The 16,684-nt window shown below is 30.1% G+C and overlaps 1 protein-coding gene across 6 annotated transcripts in view; it reads right to left on the reverse strand.

Moving 5' to 3' along the window:
* Nucleotides 1–716: 716 nt before the first annotated feature.
* Nucleotides 717–16,684, reverse strand: part of LOC105227428 (ecdysone-induced protein 75B, isoforms C/D) — a 48,664-nt gene continuing 32,696 nt past the window's right edge. For 5 of the 6 annotated variants that reach the window (XM_049459348.1, XM_049459347.1, XM_049459351.1 and 2 more), the window contains 2 exons: nucleotides 9,510–9,748; nucleotides 717–6,979 (listed from right to left, as the gene is read on the reverse strand). In XM_049459348.1, the coding sequence (XP_049315305.1) occupies nucleotides 4,421–6,979; nucleotides 9,510–9,748 (2,798 nt within the window). In that variant the 3' untranslated portion in view covers nucleotides 717–4,420. Of the gene's footprint in view, nucleotides 6,980–9,509; nucleotides 9,749–11,187; nucleotides 12,400–16,684 lie in introns of those variants that run through there. The other variant, XM_049459352.1, reaches the window with a different exon arrangement.

Raw genomic sequence — 16,684 nt, forward strand, 5'->3', positions numbered from 1 at the left:
TTTTTTAAATGAAATCCCAGTACCGTGATCAACTAGTTGACTGGAATTATATACGGACTAAAGCATTTTCACGCACTTTAATAAACATTTTTAAAACAAAAAATAATTCATGTACACATGCATATTTCAGAAAAAATTATACAAATGCGGTGAGAAGAAATTTGCAAAGGCTAAAAGTATTTTAGTTAATCGTAATGCTGAATTTCGAAACATAGTTATAAAGGGTTGTTTAAGAGGAGATGTTGCTATTGTCCATCTGTTCCTTTTCATTGTTTGCTTCAAAACTCTTTTCAATTTTTGTTCATTTGGTAATAATGTTGGAAAAATAACTGAAGACACATAACTATGATGACAACAAAACAAAAGGGGAAACATGTTTTCTAATGACCGCCGTACCTCTACATCCATTGATACAGCTGCTACAATATTTCTGAAATGATACACTTGAAGGTGGTTTTGGGCGACTTATCTAGAATAGTTTCAAGCTTGCGAAATTAAATTTTTTCGTAAAATAAACGTCTTCGCTATTTGCAGATTTTCACAAGACAAAACATGGCAGTTAGTTATATACATATATGTATAAAATTTATTTGTTAAGATTTTGCAATATTGTAGACTTTTCCTAAGACTTACCACGCTATGGAAACCATAAACGATACATTTTTATTCCCTCCACTTCTCTTCCTTATACTGATTTTAATAACAAATTGTTGAAATTTTTACTCAAGTTTATATTTTATTATATTCATACAACAAAAATGTTGTCCTTATCCTAGAGTTCACAATTTTTAAATAATGTTCACAAAAAATATCCTGTTAAGAAATAAGATTGCTCCAGTGCCCACAGATTGACACCAAAATCCTTCCATATATGTATATGCAAATTTCAAACATAAGTATGCCTGAATGTATTATATACATACATACATACTATATATGCAAGTCGTGGACAGGCTCTTGTAAAAGTTCTGGTATTTCAACCATTTATATGATTAATTATCTTATAAATTTCAATCAATGTGTTTTTTAAATACTTCGATTCCAATCCATAGTTATGAAAATATATGAACATGATGTTTTTAAAATGTCATTACATTCATAATTTGAATATTTAATTTATCAAATCAACGAGTAAAGTTTTTTTTTTATACTCCCTCCCTTCTAATTTCAATTTTGGCAGGCCATTCATTACACCTACACATACGAATATTTTTGTTATGATTGATATATTCGTCTTATACGTATTCGTTATGTATGCAGTATGTTAATATACATTCATTGATTTATAGTAACGTGCATTGCTTAATGTGACTATTTTATCATTTAAAAATATGTACAGTGTGTTCTAACTTTGCTTTATTCTTATTTGTATTTTGTAAACTTTTTTATTATTACTTCTTTAAAATCGCATATCCTTAATGTAAAAAGATTTTACAATTGAGTATTTGATTTGAAAATTGTGTCAGGAGGGATATTGACCACACAATCAGATCTATGTTTGATATTCTGTATAACCACAACTGGACCCATCCATTTTACGTACATACATACATAAGTGTAAGTATTCCAGTGTGTACACGTAAAAATCTATACAAGTTTATGACGATGGTGATTGTAGAAATCTTTTCAATAATATGTATTTAATTAGATTTATTAATATTGTTATTATAAGATTAGCTATTTACAATATTTTGAAAGATACTCTTTAATATTTTTTTTCTATTATTTAGAATTAAAATTATCCATAAAAATATTAATTTTGAAAATATTTTAATCATGCTTCAGTTATTTTTGTTATAATATAATTCTATATTTCGGTATTTTCTTTGTGCAAGGCAAATAAATTATATATGATTTACATTCATAGCCAAATAAAAAAAAGCCGCCAAAAGGGAATGAAACCAATTTTAATTTATGTTAGCATTTTTTTACATTCTATAATATTAAGCTTCTTAGCGTAACCAACAGCATCAAGGTTTAGCTTTAGCTTTACTTTGTCAGTAAAGTAGACTATTGCTATCAACTTCAGAAGAGAGCTTTGAGCCAGATAAATATTAATTTTGAGCTTTAAAATGAGAACCATAATTATCAAAGTTAATAAAGAAATATGTATATTTATATATGAATATGTAATTATTAATTATTATAAATACTAACCATTCCAAAATATTTGATTCCGCTCACCTATCCGTACAGTTTTTCATCAGCGTTTCTTGATATTCTAATATAATTCCATTCCTGTTAAACTGTTGATTTAACAACTTATACGTTTTTATAAGTTGATATATATGTATACGTACATACAAAATACATATAAGATATTAAATATGTATTAAGGAAATCGCTAACCAGCTAAACTATTTATATGCCCAAATATATAAATACATTTGTGGTTCAAATTAGCGTAAAAAGTTATCAGTTAAAAGAATATTGTTGGAGAAAAAAGCCTTTAAGTATGTGTTAAGATAATAATAACAAAAAAAATATTTAAAATTTTAACTCACAAAAATTAAACGCAAATATTTTAATTTATTTTAAATATGTGTGTGTATTTGAAAAAATTTTATTTTTTGTACCTACTACAAATATAGCATACTACCACTATACTACTAATATTACTAATAAGAATAAATTCACTTTCTCTTATCATATTAACATGAGAATAAATGAAAGTTTAAGAACTTGTTTTAAATTAAACAATACATCAACGGCCAATACATTCAATAATTGGAAACACATATGCACACAAAAATTAACTTAGGAATATTTTTTTATCTTAATGTGCTTATTAAATAAGAAAAATTATATACAATATATATACATTTTAAAGTTATTTAGAACTTTATACATATTATAAATTTAGAAAACAATAATATTAATTATTTTTAGAAAAGTAACACGTTAAAAATTTATCACTCCAACAGATAAATAGAAAATTTTAATAATAAAGATAAAACAAACCAACGAACAATAAAACAATTTTATTATAAAATAAGATCTCTAAAGTAAAACTGCTTATGAAAGCAAAATTTTACTATGCATATATAGTAGGAAGAATTAAACATTAATCAACTTTTTTGCTTATTGAAAAACTCGTAGAGTTTTCAATATTAAATCATATTGGACCACTGGAACAACATTTCTTTCCAGAAATTATAAATAACTTAAATTAATACAGTAGATATTCTTCTTCAATTTGCTAAATTATGCAAATCTAGACTTCAAATATCTGTTTCTTTTGATTATACATTGATCTCAAAACTTTCCGAGCAAAAAATGGATTCGATAACGGCGTTTGAGCTTTTTATGGGAATTCCTATGCGCCGGAATTTAATTTATAGATAATTCAATAAAATACACATATGTATCTATATATACTCAATTTTAATGTAATACGGCATTTATAAGTTAACATATATATAATATCATATCGTTGTGCCATGTATCTAAAAACATTTCATTGCCTTACAATTAAAATTATTCTCTTCACTGCAAATACATATACGTATTAGATTTAAAAGGAAGTGTAGCATAATTAATTATTTTTGTCACGGTGTTATGGTATTTTAAATCTATATTGCATGCATTTTGTACAGTTTATTTTGTGTGCTTCGAAGATACAGTCGTTAAGTTTTAAGGATTTGCCATTAACATTTTTATAAACACCAATCGTTTAATATAATACAGTTCATATTTGGTTGACAAAAAAAATCACAATAATTTTGATTACAAATAATTAGTACACATACATATGCAAAAAAGTTTAATTTTTGTTTAAATTTTCCAAAAAAATATAATAACAAAATTTAAAATATACAATAAAAATCTTTAATTTTTTTATGAATTGAAAAACAGAAAGCAAAATGGCAACTCCCCTTATACTTCCATTTATAACTCTTTGTCACAATTTTTACCACATCTTCTAAAATGCATCCATGCTCGATTCATATACAGTTCTTCTTTATATTTAATACATAAGTTATAGTTTATAATTATTTATCAGTTTTCACTACTATCAACTTCAAAAGTTTTAAGGAAAAGATATATGTATGTCTATTTACGCATTTACACAAATGTACGTATATTTCTGTGTTTATTTATTTATTTTTTGGTTAATTAAAGATCGTCCCAAAAACGTATTAATTCATTCACGTCAAGTAGCATATCCATCTTGCATCAATACTTTAAAATATTTCATTTTTTTTATATATACATACATGAATATTCAGTCTCTCTCTTTTTTGTTACCTAATCTTATTAACTTTTAGGTTTTGGTACAAATCCAAATTTTCCTCTTAATATCATACCATGCACATTTTATATTTTCTTTCGAATAATCTCAAAATATATTTTATACTGGTGCATTCTTTACATAAAATTATATAGCGAAAATATTCACTAACTCATATATGTATTAAGCTTACGCTTCCAGCATGACCTGTAGTTGCTGCGTACTATTTGCTGGCACAGTGGTTACAGTTTGCGGACTTTCAGTTTTAGCCGGTGTAACAGTTACATCGGCAGAAACGGTAGGATATTTTTGTACCGCAGTTGCTGCCGCTACCAATGCCTGCAACTTATTTGGGGGTGGTGTTGGTGATTTTTTTGACAAATTCAACGGTTGTTGTGAATCGGAAATGTCCACTTGCAATTCCAATAAGCGTGGGGGTGAATGAACAGCTGATGGCGACGGGCGAGGGGGAGATACTGCAGCTGATGTGGAGTGTGGAGATTGAAAATATTGACAACCATTTAATGAAGATGATGATGAAGATGACCCATTACTACTTGGCGAAACAGATTGCTGGCGCTGGTTGATGTTTGTTGTCGTTATAACCGAATGACCGTGCCATCGTGTAACAGTTGGGCTAACAGAGTTTGGTGGTGAAGTTAATGTTATTGTTGTAGTCGAAGATGAACTGCAGACTGTGCTTGAGCAAGTTGGAGAATTACTTGAAGATGGGGAAGCAATAGATGTATAATGGTGGGAAGTCTGATTCATTGCGGATAGATGCTGCACTGGTGCTGGGCTTCGTGTTCTGGTATGGGTTGGAGTGCCAGGAATCAATGAACCTGAAGAACAGGATGCTTGATCGCGCATAATGTAGTTTTGGATGATATCAGATCTTTTTATTTGTTCAGGAGTCATACGTGGTTCAGCCATCAGGGATTTAGCGAGCACTGAATGTGTACTAGATAAAGAAGATTGCTGTTGTGGCGGTACATTACTAGTATGATTTTGGTTACCATTGCTACTAGTATTATGATTCGAACTCGTATGACGTGTCAAATGCATATGTAGCTGACTCTGGTGATGGCTGTTTAAAGAACTTCCAGTTATAGCGTGGGAATGTGGAGATGACGCTGTTGTTACTGTACAATGAGAAGTAACAAATGGAGTACAAGCTGTACCCGTTGATTGAATAAACGGCGGTGGACTACTTGCTGCTGTTGCCACTTGCGAACTTTGTACCGTGTTATTTGCATCTGCTTTTGGTGTGGTTATTTTCTCTGTATTTAAAGAATTATTAGATGTGGAACTTGGATCTGCCTCTGCAATTTCGATTTCACGATGTCGTAATGCTCGAAATTTTTTATGTGGCTTATAAGCTTCATCCATTAGTGAATTGGTATCGTAAAGTGGCGGCGCTTCTAGTACTCGCTTCAATACTGGCATATCTTCGACAATTTGACGTTTAAGGGAATTTGGCGTACTAACTATTCCAGTTAAAGATGAGGTGGATGTTGGAGCGATGGGTTTAGGTGAACGAACAGGAGAAACAGATAATTTAACTTGACTGGTGCTTGCTGCAGGTGTATCTGTGCAATCTAATGCATCATCTACACTAGAACGTGGGCTAGAACAAGAGGAACTACCTCCAGAGCTTACAGCTTTGATAACACAATCATTCTTTTCATTACCGGATTCGATGCCTGAATCAGTTGGTGAGTCTAATTTGCGATATCTGTTTGGCGCGCCAGTAGTTAAATGATGATGCAACTGTTGGTGGGAATGCGATCGAACAATTGGAGTGATTGTTAACCCATTCTGGGTAAGGTGTGCATGGGAGCCCATAATATCCATTTCAGTGGTAGAATCGCCAGATGAGCCAGAATTGGCTCTGTTACGTAGAGGACATGGACCAGATAATGTTGCCGCTAACAAAGGAGTTGACGAAGCTAATGCTGACGGTTGCTGATCTAGATTATTAACGCGATGATGTGGCGCTGAGGTGGTAGAGGAGGTGCTGTATTCCAAATCTACTGATTCAGTACTTGATACTGAACCAAGAGGGCTTTTGGCTTCAACGTCCATACGAGCATCATCCCAATTGATAACAGGACTCTTAATATTCGTTGATTGCTCATCGTCCATTGTCCACATTTGTTGGCGTAATAGCTCTTTGTGTTCTGTACGAAAAACTACCAATTTCTCTGTATGAAGTGTGCTAAGTGTTCGCAAATCGGGCATTGTGTCCAACAATTTAGACATGAAATCCGGTTGATCAGCACGGTTCTGACTTATAACTTTTTGCAAACAACCTTTTAATCGACTGTACATCTTTTCGATTAATTCAATGTTTCGCAAGCCCGGTCTATCTGGTGTGATAAGAACGATTGCACAAAATAGTCCAATTTCTGCATCTGACAAATTCATGGAATTCATTCGCTCAGCAAAATTAAATGTGGAATCCACTAAAAAACGTGCATTTGCTCCATTCTGTATTGCATCGCGGCGCATAACTTGTCCATTTAAACATATAATACTATTGATAGAGGAATCAAACATGCAAATCAAACGTACGAACAACGCATCGAAAAGGCCTGCCTTTAGCAAAGTAAATTTGTCGTCTTGTGTAAGCAGTTGAAAACCAGGTATCATACCCGCAAAGTCAATAACGCCACGTATGACATGGGCAAATCGTTGGGAAAACTCTTGCTCTGATTGTAACTCAGGGGCAGGATTTAGAGGACATGCCTAAAAATATAAAATATAATTTATTGTAATAAGTAAATTGTGCTATTGAAATTTAAAGAAAAATCACATTATATAATAAAAATGCATATTTTTTGTGCATATTTCGTTGTTATAATATAAACCGCTTCTAATTTACTGGTTAATTTTTTTGCATCTCTGAAGTTCATAATGGCCTAAGAGCGATTTTCCTACACATATTTATATATAAATATATAGTATATACTTTGACTGCAATGTTAAGGTCTCAGTGAAGGTCACATTTTCCACAAAACATTTAAATCGATATCTATGCATATAACATTGCTTTTTTCAGCACATGCGCCGGTTATGTATGTAGTAAGTACTTTGAGACTTGTATTCCAATGTGAGTATAAGTAAGAGCATTTACTTCTTGTTAAAAGCACTTAGAAAGAGAAATTATATTGGCAAAAGCTCAAATGTGTAGAAAAATTCTTCAAAATTAAATCATTCTCTGAAGCACTATTTTAAGGTAAAGAGTGTAGAGTGAACTTATTATTCTTCTTACATTTCAGAATGGAAAGAAAAAGCTCGGTTCTTGAATGTGTGCATAAATTAAGTTTTGTATATGCGTTACGATTCGTTGTGATATTCTATTCAAGGTCGACGAACTATAGTTCAAGGTTTCATCTTCATACAGTATGGTTGTTTAAATACATACATACGTAGTATTTCTACCCATACCATACGAAAGTTAGAGAGCTTTTCATTTATTTCTGTTGTGCAAAAAATTTTGAGGCTACTTAAAACAGTAAATAGTGTTTTAAAAGACATTCCAAAATTATCACATCGTGATTCAGATACGATGAGTTGAACTTTAAACTTGAACTTTTGCTGTGTTGTTAAGACTTTTTCCAAGGGCGTTAACTAAAGCTTTTTTATTTAATTTCAATTTAAATATACTGCAAGATCAAACGAATTAAACGTAATAGACTAGGCCTAAAGTTAAAATAATACTTATCAATAGATAAAAAATGCCGAAAACATTATTAAATTTAATAACAACAACGAAATACACGTTCATTCTTCATTATATCAAACTTCATCGACATACAAGTATTACAAAAATTGGTATACAAGTATATTCGCTTTTAAGTTGGGTAAAATTTTATTATTTCAAAGGAATATCTTTTATTATTATATTCATGAAAAGAATTCTAAATAAATATTACAGGACAATAACTTGCATTTGTACAATACGTACATTTATGTAAATTATTTTCCGCCTTTAATTTTGTTAGATTTTGCAAATCAAAAAGAATCGAAAAATATGAATATAATATGCACATACATACATATGTATGTATGTATGTAGATACATTTATGCAAAGGTGTATATGTATTTATTATTATAAATATTGTTAAACCTACGTGTGTACTCGTATATCACATTAGTATTATACGAGTAGCCACGCAAAAAAACTTGAACGATAGACGAACCAAAATAAGAAAGCAATGGCCAAGACAAAGGGGGGTGATGAGAATTGCAAGCATACGGAGCTGCGAAATAATTTCCTCGTATTTTACAAGGTCATGTGTACCATGCTTGTATTCTATTTAGATTTTTTATATGGCTATATACATATTTAAGTATTTGAGCGCGTGTGCTTATATGTTTAAGTTGTCGTTCTGAATGTTCATACCTACATTGCTATTTATTTGTTTGTGTTGATGTGACTGTGACGTCCGTTGGTTGGGGCAAGTGCGCATGTGTCTGTGTAGAATTAATGCACCGTTGATACAGTAAATACCGAAATTTAATAGTCATTATTAGTAACAATTCAATTTAAATGACAGCCCATTTATGCTTCTCAAATTCCACAAGAAAAACTTCCAGTGAAAAGAGAATGTATCAGAAATTGCTTATAGGCGTAAAAAGGGACACACATACCTAATAATTCTCCAGAGGAGCAAAAAATCTAATCTTGCCTTCAAGTGTGTATGCGTTGGGAGAGCAAAACTTAATTTTGGTTCGTACAATAAAAAAAAAATTATTTTGGAACAATTTGGCGTGTTTTTTTTTTTTGTCTCTTCGTTATTTTATTATCAACGAGAGTCAAATTCAAGGTTAAAAAACTTCGGCACAAGGTTAATATTGTGCTCTTATTTGTTGTAGACAAGTATAGTATAGTATAATATTCTGCTTGGGCTTTGTTACGATTTGCTGTGTTATTTGCAGTATTCTTGCTGACGTTGCTGTTAGACTTTGCATAAATTTGAATAATAACATAAGTATGTATTAACACGCTTAACGCAAAAAACACAAAAAAGTACATACGTTATTTTATTTAATTTCATAACAAATCTAATGTTTTTGAATATCTGTAGATACCAATGTATGGTATTTGCATTTAATTATTACGGAAAATTTTCGCATCAAAGATTAATAATACTTATTTAAGACACTTTTAACCGTTAAAAAATGTTCACTTAAATACAGCAGTAATAAGTAAAGAGATAGATTTTAATATATTAACTTTAATAAATAACGAATTATATTACATTTACTTACCAATAGAGTTGGCATCGAATATGACGGGCAATCTCTTGCTCTTTGACGCATTGCAGAAACTTTTTCCTTTGTAAACTCACAAGTTTCTAAATGAGCTCGAAGTACAGCAGCTATAAGTCTTGGTTGATCATCTAGTTCTCCTGCCAGCGCACGTTGTTGACCACGATTTTGTGTACTTTGCTGCATAGCAGCTAATATTCTCGCTTTCTCACGTTTTGGGACTCGGCCAAAACGAACCGCTGCAAATAAGACAAAACGAAATGATATCAATTAAAATACATACATATGTATTATGTGGTTTGTAAATAATATTTAATTATAAAATAAATGGGCACTTCCTTCCGCTAATTAATATCGGAATAAGTTTAGCTAATCGTCTAAGTGAGTTATAGTATTTTTCTTCAGGTATAAATCACTTTCCTAAGGATTTCATATTACCCAGCAAGTCAATTCTAATTTTTTACTCGATTAATATAAGGACATAATAACTATAAATATAAAATCATATTAATCTATTCTCCATAGACTCCTCTATATTTTTAAAATCCTCCATTTATTGTTCTGCATTTTACTAATGCTTTATTCTTGTTTTTTACAATAATATTTGGTTGAAAGAAATTTAATTAACCACTGTAAAACAAGAACTGTGTTGTCCTCAAACTTCATCAAAATACCGATTTCTCATCCGCTGATGTGTAAACTTTTACCAATGACACTTTCATTTCCCTGGCAGAAAGTAACGAAAGTATTTAATAAAAGAGAACAAAATAGAAATTAAAAGTGAGAAGGTGTAATAAGATGAAAATTATATTAGCAGACTTGATCTTCATTATAATATGCAAATGTCTAAGATTGCACCCAAATACAAATAATTTACTGACCTTTTATATGCATACATATTTGTATTTATTGAGTACCAACACCGTACAAAAATTGTTTATATGTATATCAAAGAAATTAAATTTCGAAATTTAAAGACTATGCACAAAAAGTTCTCTCTTTGCTTTCGCGGACGCTTAACTAAATACTCGTACATTGTGTGGACAGCACAGTAAATAAGCTAGCGAACGAAATTGGTAACGAAATTTAAACAGGTAGAAATAGTTTATAGTGTTTTATGTACACACATATGTACATATATACACCCGTTTTCATGGCAGTACAAAATAAAGTGAGAGGTAAATAGTTACGAAGAAGTCAACAAGTTAACCATTTTGCGTCTGCGCTTTTGTCGTTGCACGCCCCAGATAAAAAACGAAGCGCACAATAACAACGATTATAGTAATGAAGAAATCTCACTGGCATATATTTATGCAGGCCGGCGAAATTGGGGTCAAATGAAATCGAAAATGAAAACTTTTCTCCGATGAACATATTTTTCAGTGAAGAGAAAAAAGTTGTAATAAAAAAACTTGAATGCAAAGTATAGTTGAAAACATTGGTGAACTGAAAAAAGAAAGTAAAAAATGAGAGCACAAACAATTTAACGTATGCTTTAGAGAGCCAATAGTAAGATTGATCGAAGTACATTGAAATCCCACACAATGCAAGTAGATTAATAGAAATTCTCTCTTTATGAAAGTGGGCCAATTCAACTATATTTAAACTTTTATTTAAAAGTAAATAGACGTATTCAAATAGGTAGGTGTCTGTTTAATAGTAAAAAGTTGAAACTTACGTGCATTATGATATTTAAAATTCCCTTTAAGTATGCTTTTGAGAATTGGTAATTCTTCGGTCATTTTTCTAGTTTTTATTAACTTTGGAAAAATGATTTTTCCATGAATATATATGTATATATTTTTTATAAATTAATTTAGTTTACTAATATGTATGTATAGTTAGGGATATTTAAAACTACGTTGCTGACTTTTGAATACGTACACTTTTGGTATTTAATTCAGGTACACTTTTTCCTTACAACTTTTTAGAAACACGAATAATTATTTAAACACATATTAAATAAAAAAAGGAAATTGGGGTTTTAAATTTTAAATTTTAGATTTTGTCATGTTTTTGAATTTGATTTTGTTCATGAGCACGTAATGTTACTGTTGTATATTCATAACATTATTTGTGAATGGTAACTATACGCAATATCGACGTTTATTTATTTCACATATGAACTTTATTACATACATATATATACGTTGTATTCTTAACAAAATTAATAGATATACAGCACAATAATTTTTTGTACGTTAGCGTTAAACGATTAATTTTTCGTTTTTTTCTTTTGGTTTGTTCTTTAATATTTTATTGCTTTGCAAGCAACCACTGAATTATAACGTGACAAAACTCGACAAGGTTTCGAACGCGACTAACTGTAAAAATCAGAAACATGTTATGAATATACCCATAAGACAGTATGGACGAAAACAAAATATGAGATACATAATACATTAAAGCTGATGCAGAAGCAAGGGCAGCGCTCAAAGCAACTTTTCTCATAGTACTCTTATGTAGTAAAAATATAAAGACCCCAAAAGAGGAGAATCCATCTCCTCACTTTACCACACAAAATTAAATCACTTAAAAAACGTGGTAACTGAACTTTAAAAGCTTATAATGCCGCTTGTGTATATAAACAAAACAACTGACCGATAAGATTGGTGGCGTTCAAATAAGAGAATAATAATTTTACTCTCTTTCGTATTTCTCTTCTTTTATAAGTACTCTTATTTCGTGTATGAAGAGACTATAAAATATTTTCTTGACATCAGTATAAAAGAAATTTGTATGTGATATTGCAATAAACTAACCTAAACATATTCAGTTTTTTTATTAAATAAAGTTAAAGTAATTATAATTTTCATTAAACACCTGACCATAAAGTAATATATTCCACCACGATTAGGAGAGTTTTCTGTAGACTTTTGAAATTGTGAGAACAGAAAACTAAAGCTTTGCATATCATTAAAAAGCTTCTCACCATGGTATCTTACCGCCAGTGTTAGCTGTAGTAAATTCAATTAAAATATTAATGAATTTTTTGATTCAGTTTTTTATAGTATACTATTAATGCAGGCTTAAAACTTCAACCATTTCAACAAATAACTAATTTTCATAGTTTAACATACATACATACATACATAAATATGTGCATGACGAGGCGCTACATGTTTTGTGTACCTTGAAAGTGTTCTTTTTAATACATACTCCCTTGCTAAATATAATACCAGTACAAGTGTAGTTGTTACATACATATACATATGTATATTATGATATTATTACTAAGTTTTTTATGTAAACACATTTGTATGCTTGTAAATGCATCTTTACGAATTAAATGCATCGAATATTAGGTTTTTGAACTCTCCGTTGCTATCTCTAGACGAGCTTTTTAGTACTTCACTCCTCATATTTTAAAGAAAGAAAGTAAAAGTGAAAGTAGTCAATTTTACGGTGTCTGTTCGCTGTTTAAAAAGCATATAACAAATAAATGTAGATACATACACATATGTATGTATGTGTATGTACATGTACTTTTACCCAGCTGTAGTTGTTTTTTGGAAAGTTTATTTTCTAAGTTAATAAACTATTGAAAATATATTTTTTTTTGTCAATAGGTCTATATACATACATATATGTATATGTATTTACATATGTATATGTAATACGTAGCAAATACAATAAATTATTTTAAAGAAGAGAATAATGCAAAAGTTATTTCAATTGCACTCATAAATAAATACTCTTGTTTATATATTGCATATTTATATACATATATGTATGTAGATATGTACATATATATATTATACATCAAATAGCAATTTGGATAAAATATGCATAAAAATTAAGGTTATTTTAAGTGTACATAGGTAAATTAATAATGCTCTAAAGTCATTAAATTTCTCTTTATATTTTTTGTATATTTTTAGTGCATTTACGAGTTATTATTTTCTTCCAAAAAATATTTAAATTCCTAATTATAGGAGAGTCAATCAAATAAAATATTTTACTGGATCAAACATAAATACATATCTATGTATGTATGTATATACAGTGCATATACATATTGTATAGACCAAATCACATATACATACATACATACATATATTACGCTCTTTTCCACATGAATGTAGAACACTCTTCGAGATAAGTGACTAAGTATGCCTGGCTGCACGTTTGATTGCAATCAACAAAAGTGAATGACCGTACATGACCCAGATAAATGTCGCTGCACTCCCAAGACAAAGCAATGGCTATTGAAGGCGACGCAAACAGTTGAGAAGGCATTTAAATATAGCTGTTAGTATACATATATACGCACATGTATGTATTTTTGTCGCGAATACACGGTAATACGTGCATATCTACAAATTTGTATATGTACATATACCTACATATATATAAATACATTGACAACAATGTACATATGAACGTGTTCAGAACACTTTAAAATAAAAAAAATTTCATGAACTATTCAAAATTATATCTGCATACATACATACACATGTACGAATATGTATTACAACCGTACTCAACCGCTCAACATATGAAAAAGAGAGGTTATTTTTGTTCTATACATCAGAATCAACGTAGGCTTGAGTTATGCCTGCACTTATACTTATATGTACATATGTATGTATATGTAACTGCTGCGCTTTGCGTTGGGAGCATTGGACGGCGTTTAGCTCAAATGCAAAATCAATGACATGAGCACAAATTTACTGTAAGATTTCAAAAAATATATTTTTGTACTGTTACGTTTTTTAATCTCGAAGTCCATGTGTAAATACATATATTATTCTTTATTTTTTATAAAATAAATATTAATGGCGTAGTGTGATTTGTATATGACGTATGTATAAAATAATGTAGAGAATTTCTGAAATCATAAGTAACAGCATAAATAAATGCATACATATGTACAAATAAGAACTTCATTAAAATTAACGATATTATAGTTTCTTCCCACCACAATCCGCTGCAATAGTATCCAAATGTCCATATGTTCATTCATATAGTATCTGCACACATATTTTAAGCTAAATTATCTGGACATACGATACCGAACAGGTTTCTTAGATACTTTTAGTATTGATATACTTTTAGAAGTGAGAAGTTAGCACAATTCATATATGTTTTATTTTAATTCACCAAGAAAATCGAAAGTATAATTTGAGTCAAATTGTTTTGGAGCATTTGTATTAGCTTAAAAATCACTCAAAAACTCGTCAGCCATTCGTTCGGTCGTTCATTCGGTTGGCCTTCTCTCATTCGTATAGCAACTCTCTCGTTTTGCGACTTGAGGTTGTTCATTTAGGTTGTACCATGTTTCATTTGATAAAGTTGCGTATCTGAGGTAAATGAACTTTTTGAAGGTTCGACCTATTTTATACACAACCATACATAATTATATACAAACATACACGTTACATTTGTTTGTACATCGAATCTGAAGCCCAAGTCATATTACGAATGCTAGGACAAAGAGAAAACGCGCGGGAATAAAACTGCTTATGCATGTCCATACGTATTTTTTATGTGCATACATATTGATGTATGTAAGTAAAATATACCGATTACCTGAAACAAGTTTATTGTCTCAACATGTGTGGGCAAAAATGTGCATATATGTATATGTATGTATGTACATATGTATGTATGTATGTAGATCCATTTACATCTAACTTACGTATGTATGTATCTTCTAAAAGCTTTAGAATTCGCAGGAAATTTAAATTTTATAAAGTTTTTTTTTTGAAATAATAATTATTCATATACTATGTACTCTAGTAATAAAAATGGAGATTGAATAGCTGTGCTAGTTCTGAACTTAACCTCAAGCTTAACTCAATCGTAATTGATTATTGAGTAAGCAGATACTGTATGTATGTATATATTATATGTACATACATATGTATGTATATAAAAACATATTGCATTGATATTTATATATGAATGTATCCATATATATATTTACGAGTACATACATATGTATACTTTACAATGTCTCCCGCAATTGTATGGTTATAATTCAACCAATAATTGTAAACGAAGACCAAGTTACCGTATGTATTGCGATGGCAAACAAAAATGGCTGACCTAGTTTTAGAGTTACGAACATCAGATGCGGACAATGAACTCGTGCAAGCAATGACGTCGACCTATCGTACAACACAACAATCACTCAAATTCAAAAAAGCAAAAGAGAGAGGTGGAGTGAAATTGAATAACATTGTTTTGTAGGCGAGTTGCTCGAGCTAAACTGCGTAAGATTTAAATTGCTATAACAACGATTGGAATTGTAAGTGTCGAAAGTCCAACAACAACCGTTCATCCAGGTCTTTTATATGATGTTAAAAATCATTAAAACTTTCGCTACTACCACTCATTTCATTTTTATAACAATGAAGGTGTATTAGTGTGTGAGTAAAAATTTCGATTTCATTTCGGGCATGCGATAAACAATAGTCATTAGAAAAAAATAGTATTTTGGTAGCAAAAAAATTTGGAGACTTTATAAGAGGTTAACTCGAAATATTTTACAAAAGGACAAATTGAATGCAAAAGCATCTACAATTATATGTTTCATCATCTCTAACGTTGGTTGTTTAACCTTATAATAATTCTAAGAATAAGTGATACAATTTTCGATTATTATTTGTATCATAATCTAGCATATTTGTTATTTAAAATTATTGTTTAATTTAGAAATTATGAAATGTTACGTACGCTTTCTTTTAATCGTTTACACCCGACGCATGAGTGCTGACCATCCACATATGTATATGTACGAACATGCATGAATACGTACGCATCATACAATACATATCATTATTTTTATTTAAAAGCAAATGGGAAAAGTGAAAGTGTTTTGTGCTCTGTGTTGACAAAATGCTAAGTATTTCATATATCTCATGAACCTTGGCCATTTATTTAGTATACATACATATGTATATAGTTACATATATTTTATATACATATAGTACATATGTATGTATGTCGTCAATACATATCATGCAACTAAGATTCATATAACCACATTTTTGTATGTCTACATACAGTACCTATAAATTAATAACAAATGATCTTAATGTGCGTAATCGATTAACTGCTAAAAAAGGTTATAGGATATAAGTTACAGGGATGAGTTCAAGATACATTCTTATATAATACTTGTACTCGCAGTTTTAAAAAGTAAAGTAAAATGACATAATTTCTCACAA

This window comes from Bactrocera dorsalis, chromosome 5 (assembly GCF_023373825.1).
Source record: "Bactrocera dorsalis isolate Fly_Bdor chromosome 5, ASM2337382v1, whole genome shotgun sequence".
Taxonomy (NCBI): domain Eukaryota; kingdom Metazoa; phylum Arthropoda; class Insecta; order Diptera; family Tephritidae; genus Bactrocera; species Bactrocera dorsalis.